Source organism: Sphaerodactylus townsendi, linkage group LG01 (assembly GCF_021028975.2).
Source record: "Sphaerodactylus townsendi isolate TG3544 linkage group LG01, MPM_Stown_v2.3, whole genome shotgun sequence".
In the NCBI taxonomy this organism is placed as follows: Eukaryota; Metazoa; Chordata; class Lepidosauria; order Squamata; family Sphaerodactylidae; genus Sphaerodactylus; species Sphaerodactylus townsendi.
The window spans coordinates 191,833,484-191,854,879 of NC_059425.1; the positions used below are offsets into that span (position 1 = coordinate 191,833,484).

Here is a 21,396-nt window from a genome sequence, read left to right on the forward strand (position 1 = left end):
CCCCCCACCCCCCCCCCCCCCCACCCCCCCCCCCCCCCACCCCCCCCCCCCCCCACCCCCCCCCCCCCCCACCCCCCCCCCCCCCCACCCCCCCCCCCCCCCACCCCCCCCCCCCCCCACCCCCCCCCCCCCCCACCCCCCCCCCCCCCCACCCCCCCCCCCCCCCACCCCCCCCCCCCCCCACCCCCCCCCCCCCCCACCCCCCCCCCCCCCCACCCCCCCCCCCCCCCACCCCCCCCCCCCCCCACCCCCCCCCCCCCCCACCCCCCCCCCCCCCCACCCCCCCCCCCCCCCACCCCCCCCCCCCCCCACCCCCCCCCCCCCCCACCCCCCCCCCCCCCCACCCCCCCCCCCCCCCACCCCCCCCCCCCCCCACCCCCCCCCCCCCCCACCCCCCCCCCCCCCCACCCCCCCCCCCCCCCACCCCCCCCCCCCCCCACCCCCCCCCCCCCCCACCCCCCCCCCCCCCCACCCCCCCCCCCCCCCACCCCCCCCCCCCCCCACCCCCCCCCCCCCCCACCCCCCCCCCCCCCCACCCCCCCCCCCCCCCACCCCCCCCCCCCCCCACCCCCCCCCCCCCCCACCCCCCCCCCCCCCCACCCCCCCCCCCCCCCACCCCCCCCCCCCCCCACCCCCCCCCCCCCCCACCCCCCCCCCCCCCCACCCCCCCCCCCCCCCACCCCCCCCCCCCCCCACCCCCCCCCCCCCCCACCCCCCCCCCCCCCCACCCCCCCCCCCCCCCACCCCCCCCCCCCCCCACCCCCCCCCCCCCCCACCCCCCCCCCCCCCCACCCCCCCCCCCCCCCACCCCCCCCCCCCCCCACCCCCCCCCCCCCCCACCCCCCCCCCCCCCCACCCCCCCCCCCCCCCACCCCCCCCCCCCCCCACCCCCCCCCCCCCCCACCCCCCCCCCCCCCCACCCCCCCCCCCCCCCACCCCCCCCCCCCCCCACCCCCCCCCCCCCCCACCCCCCCCCCCCCCCACCCCCCCCCCCCCCCACCCCCCCCCCCCCCCACCCCCCCCCCCCCCCACCCCCCCCCCCCCCCACCCCCCCCCCCCCCCACCCCCCCCCCCCCCCACCCCCCCCCCCCCCCACCCCCCCCCCCCCCCACCCCCCCCCCCCCCCACCCCCCCCCCCCCCCACCCCCCCCCCCCCCCACCCCCCCCCCCCCCCACCCCCCCCCCCCCCCACCCCCCCCCCCCCCCACCCCCCCCCCCCCCCACCCCCCCCCCCCCCCACCCCCCCCCCCCCCCACCCCCCCCCCCCCCCACCCCCCCCCCCCCCCACCCCCCCCCCCCCCCACCCCCCCCCCCCCCCACCCCCCCCCCCCCCCACCCCCCCCCCCCCCCACCCCCCCCCCCCCCCACCCCCCCCCCCCCCCACCCCCCCCCCCCCCCACCCCCCCCCCCCCCCACCCCCCCCCCCCCCCACCCCCCCCCCCCCCCACCCCCCCCCCCCCCCACCCCCCCCCCCCCCCACCCCCCCCCCCCCCCACCCCCCCCCCCCCCCACCCCCCCCCCCCCCCACCCCCCCCCCCCCCCACCCCCCCCCCCCCCCACCCCCCCCCCCCCCCACCCCCCCCCCCCCCCACCCCCCCCCCCCCCCACCCCCCCCCCCCCCCACCCCCCCCCCCCCCCACCCCCCCCCCCCCCCACCCCCCCCCCCCCCCACCCCCCCCCCCCCCCACCCCCCCCCCCCCCCACCCCCCCCCCCCCCCACCCCCCCCCCCCCCCACCCCCCCCCCCCCCCACCCCCCCCCCCCCCCACCCCCCCCCCCCCCCACCCCCCCCCCCCCCCACCCCCCCCCCCCCCCACCCCCCCCCCCCCCCACCCCCCCCCCCCCCCACCCCCCCCCCCCCCCACCCCCCCCCCCCCCCACCCCCCCCCCCCCCCACCCCCCCCCCCCCCCACCCCCCCCCCCCCCCACCCCCCCCCCCCCCCACCCCCCCCCCCCCCCACCCCCCCCCCCCCCCACCCCCCCCCCCCCCCACCCCCCCCCCCCCCCACCCCCCCCCCCCCCCACCCCCCCCCCCCCCCACCCCCCCCCCCCCCCACCCCCCCCCCCCCCCACCCCCCCCCCCCCCCACCCCCCCCCCCCCCCACCCCCCCCCCCCCCCACCCCCCCCCCCCCCCACCCCCCCCCCCCCCCACCCCCCCCCCCCCCCACCCCCCCCCCCCCCCACCCCCCCCCCCCCCCACCCCCCCCCCCCCCCACCCCCCCCCCCCCCCACCCCCCCCCCCCCCCACCCCCCCCCCCCCCCACCCCCCCCCCCCCCCACCCCCCCCCCCCCCCACCCCCCCCCCCCCCCACCCCCCCCCCCCCCCACCCCCCCCCCCCCCCACCCCCCCCCCCCCCCACCCCCCCCCCCCCCCACCCCCCCCCCCCCCCACCCCCCCCCCCCCCCACCCCCCCCCCCCCCCACCCCCCCCCCCCCCCACCCCCCCCCCCCCCCACCCCCCCCCCCCCCCACCCCCCCCCCCCCCCACCCCCCCCCCCCCCCACCCCCCCCCCCCCCCACCCCCCCCCCCCCCCACCCCCCCCCCCCCCCACCCCCCCCCCCCCCCACCCCCCCCCCCCCCCACCCCCCCCCCCCCCCACCCCCCCCCCCCCCCACCCCCCCCCCCCCCCACCCCCCCCCCCCCCCACCCCCCCCCCCCCCCACCCCCCCCCCCCCCCACCCCCCCCCCCCCCCACCCCCCCCCCCCCCCACCCCCCCCCCCCCCCACCCCCCCCCCCCCCCACCCCCCCCCCCCCCCACCCCCCCCCCCCCCCACCCCCCCCCCCCCCCACCCCCCCCCCCCCCCACCCCCCCCCCCCCCCACCCCCCCCCCCCCCCACCCCCCCCCCCCCCCACCCCCCCCCCCCCCCACCCCCCCCCCCCCCCACCCCCCCCCCCCCCCACCCCCCCCCCCCCCCACCCCCCCCCCCCCCCACCCCCCCCCCCCCCCACCCCCCCCCCCCCCCACCCCCCCCCCCCCCCACCCCCCCCCCCCCCCACCCCCCCCCCCCCCCACCCCCCCCCCCCCCCACCCCCCCCCCCCCCCACCCCCCCCCCCCCCCACCCCCCCCCCCCCCCACCCCCCCCCCCCCCCACCCCCCCCCCCCCCCACCCCCCCCCCCCCCCACCCCCCCCCCCCCCCACCCCCCCCCCCCCCCACCCCCCCCCCCCCCCACCCCCCCCCCCCCCCACCCCCCCCCCCCCCCACCCCCCCCCCCCCCCACCCCCCCCCCCCCCCACCCCCCCCCCCCCCCACCCCCCCCCCCCCCCACCCCCCCCCCCCCCCACCCCCCCCCCCCCCCACCCCCCCCCCCCCCCACCCCCCCCCCCCCCCACCCCCCCCCCCCCCCACCCCCCCCCCCCCCCACCCCCCCCCCCCCCCACCCCCCCCCCCCCCCACCCCCCCCCCCCCCCACCCCCCCCCCCCCCCACCCCCCCCCCCCCCCACCCCCCCCCCCCCCCACCCCCCCCCCCCCCCACCCCCCCCCCCCCCCACCCCCCCCCCCCCCCACCCCCCCCCCCCCCCACCCCCCCCCCCCCCCACCCCCCCCCCCCCCCCCCCCCCCCCCCCCCCACCCCCCCCCCCCCCCAGCCCCCCCCCCCCCCCCCCCCCCCTCCCCGCACCCCCCCCCCCCCCCAACCCCCGCCACACCTCCCTCCCCCCCAGCCCCCCCTCCCCGCCACCCCCCCCCCCCCCCAGCCCCCCCCCCCCCCCCCTCCACCCCCCCCCCCCCCCCCCCCCCCCCCCCCCCACCCCCGCCCCCCCCCCCCCCCCCCCCCCCCCCCCCCCCCCCCCCACCCAACCCCCCCCCCCCCCACCCCGCAAGTTTTTGCACCAACTGGCCAACGGATGGATAGTCCTGTTGACAAAGAAAAAATCGGTTCGCATGTACAGCAATATCCAATACCGCAGCATATAAAACATAGATTAACCCCATTAAACAAACAATAATACAGCAGCAAATACTTAAAATTGAATAGAGCATAAATAAGAAAATAAGAACATAAGAATGGCGCCCGATCTAAAAGGCCAGGAGGGGAAAGGCAGGGCCCAAAACGGAATCACAGCCCTGCCAGAATGGAAACTGGCAGCCTCATTGGGGGGCAATAAATCTGCGGCCAGCCCTGCCAAAGGCCCGGTGGAACAGCTCCATCTTACAGGCCCTGTGGAACTCACCAAGGTCCCGCAGGGCCCGGACAGCTGGAGGAAGAGCGTTCCGCCAGGCAGGGGCCAGAGCCATGAAGGCCCTGGCCCAGGTCGAGGTCAGTCGCATCATTGAAGGGCTGGGGGTCTGTAGCAGATCTGCCACTGCCAAATGCAGTGTCCTATTTGGGGCATAAGGGGTGATGCAGTCCCGCAGGTATGAGGGCCCCATGTCGCATAAGGCCTTAACGGTCAAGACCAACACCTTGAAAACGATCCGGAACTCCACTGGGAGCCAGTGCAGATGGTGAAGCATGGGGGTGTTATGGTCTACATACCTACCACCCGTCAGAAGTCGAGCCGCCACATTCTGGACCAGTTTCAACTTCCAGATCAGTCGCAAGGGAAGGCCCGCATAGAGCGAGTTACAGTAATCCAACCTCGAGGTGACCGTCGCATGGATCACAGTGGCCAGATCCGACTGGGAGAGCTAGAAGGCCAGTCGCCGAGCCTAGTGAAGATGGAAAAACGCAACCTGGGTAACATGGGCCACCTGGCCCTCCCTAGATAGAGAAGAGTCCAGGCGGACCCCTAGGGGCCAGCATGACCCCATCCAAAACAGGCAGCTGGAAATCCCCTGGTCTTTCCCCCAGCCTAACCAGAGGACCTCCGTCTTTGTTGGATTAAGTTTTAACCTGCTCTGCCTCAACCAAGCAGCAACCGACTCCAAACAATGCTGTAGAGCTGCAGGGGCGGAGCCCCCCCCCTCCATCAACAGAATGACCGCATATTGGTGACAGACCAGCCCAAAACTCCGCACCAGCCGAGCAAGGGGTCGCATGTAGATGTTAAATAAGAGTGGGGAGAACAAGGCCCCCCGTGGGACCCCACAACTAAGTGGGGCCCTACGAGAGGCCTGATCCTTGCACCACACCTGCTGACCGTGCCCCTGGAGAAACGAGGCAATCCACTGAAGGACAGTGCCCCACACCCCAGACGCAGCCAGGCGGTGGATCAAAAGGTTGTGATCTACCATATCAAATGCTCCAGTGAGGTCAAGTAACACTAGCAGTTCCAATCTGCCTCGATCAAGCTGCATGCGGAGTGTATCTGTGACGGCAACGAGAACGGTCTCCATCCCATGCCCAGCACGGAAACTGGACTGGAAGGGATCAAGCACCGATGCGTCCTCCAGGAAGCCCTGAAGCTGCTCCAACACCACTCTCTCAATTACCTTCCCCAGAAACGAAAGATTCTAAATGGGGCGGTAATTGGCCAGATCACCGGGATCTAAGGATGGTCTTTTCGAGAGTGGGTGGACCACCGCCTCCTTCAACCCACCCGGAAACACTCCTTGCTCAAGGTGTTACCCCAAATAGAGGGAACAGGATAAGTTACCCAATTCAGATTTAGAGAATCAAAGAGACAGACAAAGAAAATGATTTCAAGAAGTTAGTAAGTTTATTAGAGAGGAACAGGTTGCAATAGCACCCTGGGAGGAAAGACTCAACTTCAGCTTTGGGGACCGTCCCTTTTATAGAAAAGCATCACATGCTAAGTCACAACTCCTATACATCACAGAATTCCTTGACACCTTTAAATAACATTACTAAAAACTTAAAACTCTCCAGTATAGATACAGATAATTTTGTCAGGGTTAATGATTCTTTTGACATAAAGATGTTTTATTTTGGCTTACTCTGAGAGGTATGTCCCATAGATTGATTGTTTCTTTATTACATGTTCACTTCTATTACCTCAGTTCAACCTAGGGTTACTCATAGGACAATCCTTAAACAATTCTTCTCCACTTTATTAAAACAACTTTCTCCTGACGCTTCTCGACCCTTGGCACCATCTCAGTGCCCCTTTCTTCACCCACTTAGATGGATGGCAAAACACAGAATCTGACAGGAGGAATGCACTGAGATGGCAAAATCATAGATAAGTGTAGTCTGAACGCTTGTCTGGTGTACCCTTAAAGGCCTCCTTTTGTTATGTGTTAGGGGCTTGTTTTAGGCTATGTTTTGTTTTACCTATGCCTTTAGAGTCTGCCGAATCAGCAGAAAGTGTAGCTATCCATGTTGTTTGGCTCTTTTTCATTCAGCTCAGATTGTGAGTTAGAAGTTTTCTTACAGTAAGTAACTCCAAATAACTAGTATAACATAGGAATAAGTGTATTGTGATTGTTGAATATAAGTGACTAATAAATGCGATTAAATATGATTAAATGCGATTATACTTTCAGTGATAACAAAGAGAGTCATTGACTATATTCAACAGGTGGGGTCGTAACTCCTCCCGGCAGGCTTTAATCAGCTAGGAGGGGCACGGATCCAGAAGACAGGTAGTAGGTCTGACAGCAGCCAGGACCCTCTCAACATCGGACTCGCAGAGCAGGGAAAACCGGTCTAAAGTGAGACCCAAAGACAGCGAAGGAGCCTCAAGTTCTCTAACAGTATCAAGTGTATAATTTTACCTTTCTTACAGCCATGGCAGCTAGCAATACCAGTCTCACATCTGTTTTGACTGTTTGGGGACTTTAATTCACTGAAGACCTCTTTGTTTTCCTACAGGTTATCTTCCAAGTGAAAATTACAGCAACTGAATGCGTTCAGAACCAAACCCTTACTATTCGTCCTCTGGGTTTCACCGACACCCTCACAGTGAACATAAGCAGTCGATGTGATTGTGAGTGTGATGAGGAAAGATTGGATCCTTCTGTCTGTAGTGGACATGGAAAAGTAGATTGTGGAATCTGCAGGTAATCCATTTGCTCCCCCACTCATGTCAGCCCTCCGTACCACAGCTCCTATTGAGAGATCTTGACCATTCTCACAATGAAATATGTTGCTTGCCCAGCTGGATTTTGAGGCAGTCTCTCACTTCAAGTTGCTCCTCTCGAAGATTCCAGGTACTTGCTAAATATGGGAGTCTGAGGATTTGGTACAAGAGAGATTTATGTATTTATATTTATTCCCCTGCCTTTTATTACAGTCTTGAGGGCAGGTTATGATAGAAACCATAATAAGGTCCTTTCCAACACAATAATCAAATCCCTATGAAACCCAATCCTGAAACCATAAAACATAAAAACTCCCACCCAACCACTCCTAAAAATGGGAGGAGCATACCTCAAGGCCCTTCCCATCCCAGTATTTTGGGGGGGGGGTGGGGAACTCAGCCAAATGCCCATATGAAGAGGCCAGTCTTCGCCAGGTGCCCAAAGCCCAGGAGGGCAGGCACCTCTGGTGGAAAGGCACTCCACAGCGCAGGGGTCACTATTGAGAAGGCTCTCTGGGCCGCCCCCACCCTCCCCTCACCTCTGAAGGGGGTGGGACAACCAGGCGGGTCTCCCCCTCCAATCTCAGCACCCAGACAGGAATATATGAGTGGATGCGGTCTCCCGAGGGCCCAGGACTGAAGCCGTTTAGGGCTTTATAGGTTAGTACCAGCACTTTAAATTGGGCCTGGTAGTGCTTCGGAAGGCAGTGCAGACTCCTATGAATTGGGTTGTGATCCCAGTATGAGGCACCAGTCAGCAGATGAACCAACATATTCTGCGCTAGCTCAAGTTTCTGGCCTGTCCTCAAAGGCAGCCCCTACATGTAGCGGGTTGCAGTAATTCAATCTGGTGGTTACCGGAGCACAGATAACGGTAGCCAGGTCATCCCAGTCCAGGAGAAAGTGGAGGTGGCACACCAGCTGAAGATGTTAATGGGCTCTCCTGGTTGTCGTGGCCACCTGCCTTTCCAGAGACAGCGCCCCATCCAGGATGGTCCCAAGACCCTGCCCCTGGCCCTTCTGGGGTACAGTTACCTCTTCCAGCACTGGGTGTCCCTTGATTCCCCAGATTGAGGTGCTTGGCATACAGAGCCCCTCCGTCCTTTGAGTTTCAATTTACTGGCCCTCATGAGTGCCAGCAGGCAGCAGTCCAGAACTTGGGCAGCTTCACCTGATGCAGAAGGAAATGGGAGGAACAGCTGGGTGTCATCCACATATTTATGACAAACAACACCATATCTTCCAATGTCCTCCCCTAGTGGCTTCATATAGATAACACAGGAGGACAGGACCAAGCCCTGGGGAAATCCACAGGAGGACTCCCAGGGACTCAAGTACCTGCCCCCCATCTCCGCTTTCTGGAGCCTGCCACTGGGGTAGACAAGAACCACTGCATTACAGTGGACCCAGCCTAACCCCTGTTTCCATTCCAGGAGGATACTGTGGCCAATGGTATTGAAGGCCACTGAAAGACCTAGGACTACCAAAAGGGACAATGTACATGTTTAAGCTCCAAACTTGAAGAAAACATGACAATACTGACACAGCATACCCCCTCTAACCTATACTCTTGCCAAAACCTACTGCATTGGCTGGCTGACGAGAACATTAATTCCTAGAGCTGTTTTCATTTTTCATCCTTGTCTAGCATGTATGTAGAAAACTGCATAACTCTGGTGCCCCAATGGGGCTATGCTGGCAGGGCCTGATGGGAATCGTAGTCCATGAACATCTGGGGTCCCAGAGTTGGACATAGTGGGATATAACGTAGTGGGATATAAGCATGGCTGCAATACTGGCTGCACTTAGTTCTGGCGATAGAAGTCGAAATGCTTATTCCCAAAGCTGTTCCAGAATAAAGAAATCAACTGTAAACAGAGTCTTGTTACTGAGCAGTCCAGGGTGCGACAGGCAAGCTATAAATTGAATAAAACACAGTGAAATGAGATAGTGAATCAGATGCCGCTTCTGAGCAGTCATACATTTTAAGAGTATACAACGAAGCTGTGGGCCCATTGGGCTGCTGATTCTTGGAGTGATTATCAAAATTAATAACATAATGAGCTAAAAAAAAGAATTGGCATTATTTGACAGCTGGAAATGTTTTACCAGCCTTGCAAACTGAGTCCTTTGAAAGTTGAATTGTAGCACATGCTCTAGTTTAGACACGCCCACAGACTGGATCCTAAATGGTCCCAAGAGAGAGAAACAGAGATGTGTGCAAGAAGATCATCCACCCAAAATCTCACACACACAAGATCATGACAAATCAAAAAAATACTGCAAGGTTTTGGTCTTGCTTCTCAGTCCTTTTCTGTGATCAGAATATTTCTTCTCTCTAATGCCAGATGCGATTCTGGTTTCATTGGAAAGAACTGTGATTGTGAAACCGGCGGAAAATCCAACAAGGAACTTGAAAAGACTTGTCGAAAAGACAATGCCTCAGTCATTTGTTCGGGCCTTGGGGACTGTGTGTGTGGGCAGTGCGCTTGCCACACCAACGACGACCCCAAGAAGCTGATCTATGGCACCTTCTGTGAGTGTGACAACACCAACTGTGAGCTGCACGATGGCCAGGTGTGTGGAGGGGCAGGTGAGTGATGGGAAGAGAGCTGACGCCTCTCTTGGCCTTCGCTTGGGACTATTCCTCTAGGTTGCTTTTTCTGCTGCAGCCTGCAGACCTTTTCAGGGCATCATTTCGGTTCTGCTCCTTCATCATTTGAGCTTTTTGCATCTTAGAAAGATCTGCTTCAATACTACTTCTCTACTCTGGATCTCACCACTTGGAAGTTAAATTCTATCATTATCCACATGGCCGCTTTATGTTTCCTGAAATAGTATGGTCTGAAATTGTAGGGAACCTTGCTTTGTGAGAGCAGGACAACCACGAGATCTTTACCACTTTTATTTACAAAAGGTTTTTCTCATCAGAAAGCCACAGGAGTCAGAAGTAAAATTTTAACAAATTTATTTAGGAAAAATAAAATAATAAATGTACAGACAACAAATGGTAAGTGCAAACACACAGAGGATTCACACAGTCCTAGAACATAGAGTTGAGGGATAGGTCAGGGTTTTGTGGGGGAAGGCTTATCTAGAAGAGGAATAATCCAAGAAGCAAAGTTCTGAACTCCAGCTCTGAACTCCAAAGAGACGAGGTGAAAGCAATTGGCACACAGCATAATGAACCAAAAGGTGGTCCAGAAAACACTGGGCACTGACAGCAAGGTGAGCATCTAAATGATTGAGGGACTGGAGCACCTTCCTTATGAGGAGAGGCTGCAGCGTTTGGGACTCTTTAGTTTGGAGAGGAGACATCTGAGGGGAGATATGATTGAAGTCTATAAAATTATGCATGGGGTAGAAAATGTTGACAGAGAGACTTTTTTCTCTCTTTCTCACAATAGTAGAACCAGGGGGCATACATTGAAAATGCTTGGGGGAAGAATTAGGACTAATAAAAGGAAACACTTCTTCACGCAACGTGTGATTGGTGTTTGGAATATGCTGCCATAGGAGGTGGTGATGGCCACTAACCTGGATAGCTTTAAAAGGGGCTTGGACAGATTTATGGAGGAGAAGTAAATCTATGACTACCAATCTTGATCCTCTTTGATTTGAGATTACAAATGCACTAGCAGACCAGGTGCTCGGGAGCAGCAGCAGCAGAAGGCCATTGTTTTCACATCCTGCATGTGAGCTCCCAAAGGCACCTGGTGGGCCACTGCAAGTAGCAGAGTGCTGGACTAGATGGACTCTGGTCTGATCCAGCAGGCTCATTCTTATGTTCTTATGTTCAAACAACCTTCCACATAATACAGAAGCAACCTAAAACAAAGGGGAGGAAGACAGTCCTTTGCTTTTGCTGATGGGATTAAGTCCCAGAAGAAAAGGCTGCACTTTCTCCTGCCTGAGTCTTGCGCCTTGAGATTATGTCAAAGGAAGATTCAAATAATCCAATGAATCTTGAGATCCTAGAAGTGGAAAATTCAATAGTCCAATGGGTCTTGAGATCCTTCTCAGTGAAAGTTTGAATAATCCAATAGGAAAAGTAGGATGCTGTCTCCAATGGCCATGGCACACCTTAATCTTATCACTTGATTGTAGAAGGGTGTTGTCTTGGTTTGCATTTTCTAGCCTACTTCCTGGAGACTTAATAACAGCTAAAATTGAAACTAATGTAACCCTAAGGAACTTACTCTATTAATACAGCAAAAGGAATATTTTAAATTGATTCTCTCTGTTTCTTTCTCTAAAGAATCTCTTACTCTTGTAACAAAATACTCAGCTTATTCCTATATTGGGAGATAATAACACTAGTAATACATTTAATACACACACACATAGATTATATATGAATATGAGTTTTTGGGGTTCATACATGCTAATATAACAGTAAAGAATCTCATACATTCTTCTATGTGACAAAAGAGAACGAATAGCTTTACTAACAATCTAAACATAACAGAAAAATTAATTCTTCCAACTTTCATGGGTAACAAAGCTGCTATGGAGTAGGTCTGGGAGGAACTGCTGGATCCCTTCTTTAATAGGGTCAGCATTAGCTGCAAAGAACTTTTGCCATTTGCTTTTCTGATTCAGATTACTGACTACTTTCACTGTTGTGTTGATGCTGCTTTGGTTCTCCTTTTGAACTTCTGTGCCTCTGAGGATACTGGCGGCAACCCAGGTGGATTCCCTGGTGCTACGCTTTGCCTTATTCCATTTTAAAATCTCCACTCTCCACCCCACCCAGAACGAGGACATTGTGACTGTGGGAAGTGTAAATGCAACCTTGGCTTTGAAGGCAGTGCCTGCCACTGCAGGAGTACAACAGATGGTTGTAAGATCGACAAGGGGAGCGTGTGCAGCGGCCGTGGGAAGTGCGAGTGCAATACGTGCCTCTGCCGAAATGGCTACCAGCGCCCGTTTTGCAAAGAGTGCCCAGGATGTCCATCCCCTTGTGCCAGATACATGTAAGTGTCGTGCTTACAACAAACACAGCTCGTTATCAGTGGTTACTGTTCAGTCTATATTTTTGAAATTTTTCATGGTTAAGGAGCAGCAGTGGCATAGTGGTTAAGTGCAGGTGCACTCTAATCTGGAGAACCGGGTTGGATTCCCCGCTCTGCCACTTGAGTTGTGGGGCTTATCTGGGGAACTAGATTTGCCTGTGCACTCCAACACATGCCAACTGGGTGACCTTGGATTAGTCACAGTTCTTTAGAGCTCTCTCAGCCCCACCTACCTCACAGGGTGTTTGTTGTGAGGGGGAAGGGAAAGGAGTTTGTAAGCCCCTTTGAATCTCCTTACAGGATAGAAAGGGGGGTATACTACTACTACTACTACTACTACTACTACTACTACTACTACTACTACTACTACTTCTTCTACAGCGGCAAACCACTTAGTCACTTGCCTTGAAAACCCCACCAGGGGTCTCTGTGGGTCAACAGTGACGGGGCAACATTTTGCACACACGCTTTCTCGTCAATACACCCATTCTTTTAACAGTATTTGACTTTCATTCCCTCTTGTTTCATGCAAACCTGTCACCCTCCCCTCCCCTCAATCAATGGGAATGGCTTTCTCTGGGATTTGACACCATCCCTCCCTACATTTCTTTTGCCTGCAAGTTTTCAGACAGAGGTGAGAAAGCAGGCTCACAGCAAGGGAGAAAGCAGGCTCAGCCTCTGCCCCCCTTTCAGAGGCTGCAGGGCCTGCATTCAAAGAACAGAAGCAGAACGTTCTCTCCTTCCCCAGTGGCCCCTCTTGCACCAGAGCAGACATTGGTGTAGCCCTCAAAGACCTCTGCTTATGTGGAGTCAAAAAGCCCTCGCCAAGTAGTGGACACAGATCAGGCACTGGCAAAAATGAGGGAAACAGGGCATAGAGTTTTCTGTCTCCTGCAGCTAACTCTTCTGGTTGGAACACGCTCCTGTCAGGTCATCTGCTCATGCATTTTGTTCCCTTGCTGCTGCTCCTGCACACCTCACATTCTCTTGTGTAATTGTTAAAAGCAGATGATGTGATGCAACCGTAACAATCATTTCCAAAGTTTTCTGATGGTGGTTATTTTTAATAATCAGATTTGGCATATTAAGTGTTGCCCAGTCAGGAAGGTATTTGGATTGTAATTAATTTTCAGGTGCACCTCCCTGGAGGCAGAGCAGGGTGACCCACATTCAGAACTGCGATAAAACAGGTTCTTTATATGTACTTCAGCAGGACCCCTGCATTTCCATTGCCCATATTTTATTTATTTTATTTATTTATAATCAATTTTATATACCGCCCCTCCCCCGAAGGGCTCTGGGCGGTGAACAACATAATCATAACAGTAATAGCATTAAAATCCCAGTTAAAACAGCGAATTAAATAAAATTACAGCGGCATCCGACAAAATTTCATAAAACGTAATACACCCACCCTGGAAGCATTTCCACCCATTTCCACCCACCCATTTCTGCATCACACACCACTGCCGGGCTTGCTGTCCTGTTCAGGTGGATTCCCTTTCTCTGCTGATGCTTCTGGTTGCCCTGCCCTCCTGTCTTGCTGGGTGCACCACCCACACTGATGAATCACAGCGTACTCTTGCAATGAATTCATCAGTCCTTTTTGATGCTTGTGTGCTGATAAGTCACAGCTGACTCATGGTGACCCTGCAGGATGTTCCAGGTGAGAGACATTCGAGGTGGTTTGCCATTACCTGCCTCGGAGCCACCCCCTGGGCTTCCTCGGAGGTTTCCCATCCAAATACTAACCAGGGCCAACACTGCTTAGCTCCTGAGGTTTGGAGAGATCAAACTAGCCTGGGGCTATGCAGGTCAGGGCTATTTTCCCCTTTGATCTCTTAAATTTTGCACCCAAGTATTTCCACACCATCAACCACAGTTTGCATGTCTTAACCTGCACTCTCCAGACATTTTATATGACCTGATCTGCTGGATCAGAATAGTGTATTTAAGGATGAGCGCTATAAGCATGAGGGGTCGCGAGTTCAAATTTCACATAAGCTACAGTCTCCATGTTCTTGGCCTTGCTCTCCCCATATCTGTAGTGTGATATATAATGTGATACTGGTCTAAGCTAGAGAGCTGACATCAGGATTACTGAGATGGTGGATGTGAATTACTTTGAATTACTTTGAACATTTGAAATTAAAATCCATTGCAGCAGTGCATCTTTGTTATCCGATTTCTCTGGGAGACATACTTCTTCTATGTGTTCCAGTGCCTGCGTTGAGTGCAAAGCCTTTCAAAGTGGCCCACTAGAAAAGAATTGCTCTAAAGCTTGCTCAAACATTATTCTGAAAGAAACATTATCAGGTGGCAAAGCATGCAGAGAAAAGGATTCTCAGAACTGCTGGATCTCCTACAAGATTTTTCAAGAGGATGGAGAAGAGCAGTATTCTGTGACAGTCAATCCAGAGAAAGGTATGAGAATCTGGTCTCTGTATGTGGGATGATGCCAAACTTCTTTTACAGGTGAAAACTCTCTGCAAGCAAAGGAATAGGTTCAAGGTAAAGGAAAAAAAGAGGTTTCACCCAAAACATTAGGAAGAACTTTTTGATTGCCAGGGCTGTTTGTCATTGGAATGTGCTGCCGCGAAGGGTGGTGGAGTTTAGACCTTTTTTGGAGGTTTTTAAGCAGAGGCTGGATGGCCATCTGTCAGGAGTTTCTTTGATTGCGTTTGACTGCATGGCAGGGGGTTGGACTGGATGGCCTTTGTGGTGTATTCCAACTCTATGATTCTATGTTCATGAAATCCTATGAGGTGGCAGTGAAGGCCACTAAGAAGAACTTCTATGTGTCCTCTGTCGTGTTTAATAGCTCATGCCCAGCACAATTGTTTAAGATAATTTGGTCTCTTCTACCTTTTCCTGTGGGATCTAAACATTCTAGTGGTTTGGCTATTCGCTGTGAGGCTTTTGCGAGCTTTTTCAAGGATAACGTCTTGTCAGAGGGCTCTTCGGTCCTCCAGTAGTCAGCTCCTGGTGGTCCCCGGTCCCTCGGGCATTTGATTAGCCTTTTTGGCCCTGGCTCCAGCATGGTGAAACTCTCTGTCACCTGAACCAGGAACCCATGGGACCTTAACCAGCTCTGTGGGGCCTATGAGACGGAGATGTCCCACTGGCCTTTTGGTGGAGGCAGCCCATGCATCCAACCCATCTTGCTGGCCTCCCAGCTTTCTCTGCACCCCTTCTCCTCCATCCCGACAGTAAGTTACTCCACGTATGATGGAATCGTGAGGTGAGGGATTCTTCAGGCTATTTTGGGGTTTTGGACATTTGATCAATTGCCATCTTGCTGTTTTATTGTGTTTTATTATATTTAATTAATTGATGTTTTAATGCTATTTTATTCAGATTGTGTATATATAGGATGTTTTGATGATAATGTGCGTCAGCTGCCCTGAGCCTGGCAGTAAAAAGGGGAGGGCACGGGATTGAATTTAATGAAATAAAAATAAAACGAAGAAGCGGTCAACACCTAGGCTCCCCGACGTCCTTTATCGGCCATATTCTAAACTTTGTCTGAAGACATTTTTCTTTCAGTTTCGAGAAGAATGTTTCTGGCAGACTTCAGGCATAGCTGTGGGTTGTAAATTTGCGCCAGAGTTGACCAATCTATTTTTAGATTAGTAAACAACTTTATTCTACATGCAGATAACATCTATCGAAAATTTATTGGAAGATTTCTCAATGACATTTTTATGATTTAGACTGGCCCTGAGGAATCTTTGGTAGAATTTGGCCAATTCATTAACAACATCCACATCATAATTAAATTTGAGATTAGAAGGACTGAGAATACTCTTCAAACTGAGGTTTACAGGAAACCAACAGATGTGAACTCAAACCTCACAACAGATAGTTTTCACTCTGGTCATCTCAAGAGAAATGTACCATATTCACAATTATTAAGATTTAACAAGAACTGCAGGGAGGAAGAGAACAAGTGAGGATTTTATGGAAACAGTGGGCAGATTGTATTGGCAGAGGTATAGTGTATCTGCTTGTTTTGATTATAAAGCATTGGAGTTAACTGGCCCTTTTCAAATGATCCCAGACTTTGTTAGGCAGCAAAAGCTGCTTGCTGTCCTAGAAGGGCTGGTGGTTTTCTAGATTCGTAGCCTGTGGGGTGTTGGCGCATGACACACAAATAGCCCTTCCAGTTTCCATTGCTCAGTCAGGTAACCCAAGTCTTCTGCTGTCCTCCTGTCCTCAGAGTGCCCAGAGCCCCCCAATATTGCAGCCATTGTGGGCGGGATCATTGCCGGCGTGGCTCTCATCGGGCTCCTCCTGCTCCTTGTCTGGCGATTTGTGACAGAGCTGATTGACCGTCGGGAATATCACCGGTTTGAGAAGGAAAAGGCCAAGGCCCGGTGGAACGACGTAAGAGGCTTGTGGTGTGGGGAAGGGCGGGGCCATGTGTTTGGTTTTGACTCTTCCCAACGATTAGGCCAGAGGGGTTGACCCAGCTTTTATGTGGCTTCTGCTGGCTTAGAGGGTGCAGAGCACGGGCAAAGGAAACAAGGAGCTAGACGAGAGGTTTTGGTTGCTGAACCTGTGCAGACTGTCAAGAGACAGGGACTTCCCTTCTGCCTCCTGTCTGGAAATGCTGAAATGGTGGAAGAGGGAAAGGCTCATGACTTTATCCTCTTAAATGGATTTCTGTGGACAGAAATCCAGCAACTTGCCTAGAGCAGATTGGTCTAATCAGCAATGTGCAGACATGGGGAATGAAGGGCGATCCTATTCATATTTCAGTGGACCGAGTAGGACATTGGATAGGACTGTTCTGTTAACCACCTAAGGGATAATGCACTTGCAAACCATGATGTCGCTACCGCTGAGGCACATAGTGAATGGTAGAAGTGTCCGGACAACTGCGGGGCTTTGTTTATATCAGTGGTTCCCAAAGTGGGTGGTCATGCCCACTGGGGGCAGTGGGGTTCTGCTGGGGAGAATGATTGTGAGCCACATTTAACAGGCTGTAAAAGACAGGAGAGGGTGTTTCCATACACACTCACACTCCCCCAATAATCAAGAGAAGGGCAATCACCATTCACAACAGCTATAACAAGTGTAAGTACTTCAAGGCTTGTCATGTAGAGGATGGGGCCGTGGGGAGATTTTTCCCTCCAGAGTTACAACTAGAATTCCCATCAGCCCCTTCCAGCATGGCCAATTGGCCAATTGGCCATGCTGGAAGGGGCTGATGGGAATTGCGGTCCATAACATCTGGAGTGCCAAAGGTTCGCCACCACTGCTTTAGGCTCTGAGCAGCTTCGACAGAAAACGTAGCTTGCAAGTGAAGAATTTCTGTAATATCTGTATCCCCGCCCTTTTCTAGAAATCAATATAATTGGGCTTCTTCAGTTCGGATTTCTAGGCACCTCCCAGCAAGTAAGCCAGAGTGTTGCTTGTTCAAAACACCACGTTTCCCCCTAGGCACAAGATGCTTTTTTAAATGTTAAAAAGATGAACTAGAATAGGATTTATTTAAAAACAGCAGAGATATTTGGTGCAGTAAAAAATAACAGAAATAAAGCAGGTAAGTTGAAAAATCAGTAAAAAATAACAGAAATAAAGCTGGTAAGTTGAAAAATCAGGCATATTCAAAAAAGCTGATGTTGGTAGCTTTTGACACTATTTCAGTTCAGTGAAAATAGTGTTCTTTAACTGTCAGATTTAAAGACTTTCCAGACTTTCATAGTTCTTTAACTGTCAGATTTAAAGACTTTCCAGATGTTAACTCAATTCAGTGTGCTTTAGTGCAGGGGTGTCCAACTCTGGCGCTTCAGATGTTCATGGACTACAATTCCCATCAGCCCCTCCAGGCATGGCCAATTGGAATTCTTTTTAATTGATTATTAGCACAGGTTGGGATGGCTATTTGGTGAGATTTCTGTAGAGAACTTGTCCAGCAATTGCAAAGGAAGAATGGACGCTTTCCGTTTGCTCCCCAATTGGAAAGGAGAGAACATGAGAGAAACGTAGGCCCTTTCCCCACTTACCTTCGTCGGAGGGTTGCTGCGTGCAATTCCCAGCGTGCGCAATTCCTGGCGCGCGCCCCGGCTTCCCCACGACCCCGCGCTCTGTACAGGGCCATCAAAAGGCGCCATTTGAAAAGGCGCCAGGAATTACGCGCGCTGAGGGGGCGTGAGAGAGGCAGCGTCGGGGCGGCTGCGTTCTCGCCACCCCTGAAGTGGGGAGTGCAGCTGGACCCCGCGCTACTTTAGGAGAGTAGCGTGGGGCTTAAGGTAAGTGGGGAAAGGGCCTACGATGAGCAGATTGCGTAATCAATCACGCTGCTTCCATATGATGCAAGTGGAATGTGTAATCATTAGGAAATTTGAATAATTGATATATTTCTGGGAACTCAGAACAGACCACTTTTCACAAAAGCGTGGAGCAGTTCACACTCTACAACTGTTCCTTAGCAACCTCTGCCTCAGGAAAAAAACCCTCAGTCCTCACAGCGCTGACTGAAAAACTGGCTCTCCAGCTGCCAGCCAATCGCAAGCTGCTGTGGTGGACTCCTTGTTTGATGGCTCTGTGTTCTAATTTCAAGCAGCAAAGGCCTGGATTCTGTCACGCAGCACACCTGCACAGTCCTTTCATGCAAGCGCCAGTTTGGGGTCAGGCTAGATTGCCCAGGGATCCTAGATTTAATTATTTTTTGCCATCTTTGGGGCATGAACCAGGGATCTCTGACTGTGCGGGGAGAGGTAGTTGTGAATTTCTTGCATTGTGCAAAGGGTCAGACTAGAAAGTAGCTGGAGGTACTTTCCAACTCCGTATTTCTATGATTTCTATGAACTGCCAGTAACACAGACTAGCGTGGTTATCTTAAGCCATTTATCCGCTATTGAGGCTCACGGAAGGATTGTGCTAACTACACCTCCTTGTGTGACGTTTCATGGGCAGGCTGACAATCCTCTCTTCAAGAGTGCCACCACCACAGTCGTGAACCCCCAGTTTGGCGGCCAGCAGGGATGAACCGGAGGAGCCCTGTGAAGGACCCAGAGGAAGATAATGGAGGACGACTCCACCTCTGCTGCAGGATCCGCTGCGTTGTTACTTTCATGCCCTGCGCTTCAGGCACAGGAATAGGCCCTGTTGTATCTATGTCAGGTTGTACCTTTCCAAGAACCTTTTGTGTGGCTTTTGCAAGCATGTTTCCATTGCAGTAATGAAAGCATCATGTCTAGGTGCTAGACTGCTTTATTTGCACTTGCACTCCCCCTTCCCCCTTACCCCCCCCACACACAAAGCCAGTGTCTATCCCTCTCCTCCTGTGAGCAATTGGAGCATTAATAGTAACAAAAGAAATTGGGTGGTCGTTACAGGGGTGGAGGTTGGTCCATTTGGAGGTTGGTCCATTTGCTGCACTGTCCTTGGCAGACAGTCCAGGTGGGGCTTGGAGGTCTCCTGGAATTACATCTGATCTGCCACCTACAGAGATCGGTTTTCCTGGAGAAAAGGCTTCATACCTGTCTTCCCTCTCCAACGCCCACCTGTCCAGGCACGCCCCCCCCCCCAAATCTCCAGGGATTTCCCAGCCCCAAAGCTCAGCCGCTCTCTGTCTTGTCGTTGTCCAGGTCTACACTGCAAGCACCATCCTATCCCTGCAGAGGGATTTTCTTCCCCTGTAATCTAGGCCCACCCATACCAAAACGCCAGTCAGTCCGGTAAAAAAATGTCCCCTCAAGTTCTTGATTCATCTCTCCCCACCCCCCCATCAAGTGCAATCTGTTTTATGGCAACCCCAAGTGGGGTTTTGAAGACAAGAGACGTTCAGAGGTGGCTTGCCGTTGCCTACTTCCTCCTCAAGACCCTGACGTTCCTTGGAGGTCTCTCAACCAAATGCTCGCCAGGGGCCACCCTGCTTAGCTTCTGAGATCTGGTGAGATCAGGCCAGCCGGGGCCATCTCAGGAGGGCAACTGGTCAACAGACCTGTATGAACAACTGAAGCTATCAGACTCCACTTTTTCTCTAGGGAAGAAAAGAAAAAATGACCCATCAAGAACTCCCTCAGAGGATGAATTCTCATGACTACATAAATGAGGGTCTTTGCTCTTCCCCCTATATGATGTAATGGAGCCTTCCCACCTCCCAGGCATAAGGAATGAATAGAATTAATATACTAGAATTAATACAGGCTGTTGTTGTTTTTTAAACCCATACAAGTCTCAAGGCATTTCACCCCTCCCAGTGTGGTGTGGTGGTTAAGAGTGGCCAGTTGTGGTCCTCTCTAAACTCTCTTAGCCCACAGGGATCAAGAAAAATGGCAAACCACCTCAGAACATCTCTTGCCTTAAAATCCCCAACGGGTTGGCATAAGTTGGCTGCAATTTGAGGGCAAAATCACATCCACACCCCTACTTTGCTAGTAAAAAGAATGGAAGCCAAGAGAAGAGGATTCTGGTATGGGCCTCCTTGTGAAATTTGGATGCAGTAGCAACTTCTCTCTTGGGGTGGGAATAAGGAAATATTGCCCTTCAACCTTTCCCTTGCCCCCAAGAGACTGGAAAAAGAAGAGTCCTTCCCTTGTTGAACAGAGGAAAAAGTGGTGCTTTCTCCCCACCCCCAAAACTGCCCCAAGAAAACTAAACCTTTTTTTTCAGACTGCAGTTCTGTCTCCACTTGCTTAAGAGTGAATCCTACTGAATATAGTAGGACTGATTTCTGATTAAATATGCACAGGCGGCCATAAGTGGTAAAATAAGGATGCTCTGCAAATTACTTAATAATGGGGGAAATAAGTCCTGGAGTTTGGGGGCTGGAGGGTTCATGCGGTTGAGAGCTCCTGTGCTGCTGGGATGACGTCACGTAAACCTCACCCCTCTGATTCGGTGCTGGTGGAGGGCTTTCTTGAGTGGGAGTAGAAGGGGGCTTGCCCCTGCATAGGGACCAGACTGCAGTACTTTAAAAATGGTATTTGCACATGTACGGCCGGAGAAAATATTTATTGCAGTTCAGCTCCCAACTTAAAGACTATATGGAGGTTCGTTCATTGGATTGTTTTCATTTTTCAGAAACGCTGCATTAAAGTTGAGGGCCCGAGTGGTGAAGTGGTTAAGAGTGGCAGACTCTGATCTGGAGGACCAGATTCAAGTCCTCCACATTAAATCTGCTGGGTGACCTTGGGTCAGTCACAGTTCTCTCGGAACTCTTCTCTCAGCTCATGCAGAGGTGGGAAATGGCAAACCGAACATCTCTTGCCTTGGAAACCCTTCGGGGTGGCCTTCACTGAGCTGTGACTTGATGGCACTTCCCATTCCCACATTAAAGTCAGGAGGAAAGTAACGATGCTGCCATGTTTTCCTCCCCTGCTTCTGTCTCTTCACTAGTCGCCTGCCAAACAGAAACATGGCCTGGGGCCTGGAGTCTCAAGAAGCAAGTGGGCACCAGGCAATTGATGTTTGCCATACCACCCACAGGTACTCTTTTGG

At 55.0% G+C, this 21,396-nt stretch overlaps 1 protein-coding gene across 1 annotated transcript in view; it reads left to right on the forward strand.

The window, feature by feature from the left end:
- The window catches only part of LOC125438278 (integrin beta-2-like), a 34,011-nt gene extending 12,897 nt beyond the window's left edge, over positions 1–21,114 (forward strand). The window contains exons 3-8 of the mRNA XM_048506618.1: positions 6,721–6,908; positions 9,277–9,521; positions 11,685–11,904; positions 14,165–14,367; positions 16,163–16,329; positions 18,868–21,114. Coding sequence (XP_048362575.1) covers positions 6,721–6,908; positions 9,277–9,521; positions 11,685–11,904; positions 14,165–14,367; positions 16,163–16,329; positions 18,868–18,939 — 1,095 coding nt within the window. The 3' untranslated portion in view covers positions 18,940–21,114. The remainder of the gene's footprint in view (positions 1–6,720; positions 6,909–9,276; positions 9,522–11,684; positions 11,905–14,164; positions 14,368–16,162; positions 16,330–18,867) is intronic.
- Positions 21,115–21,396: the final 282 nt, after the last annotated feature.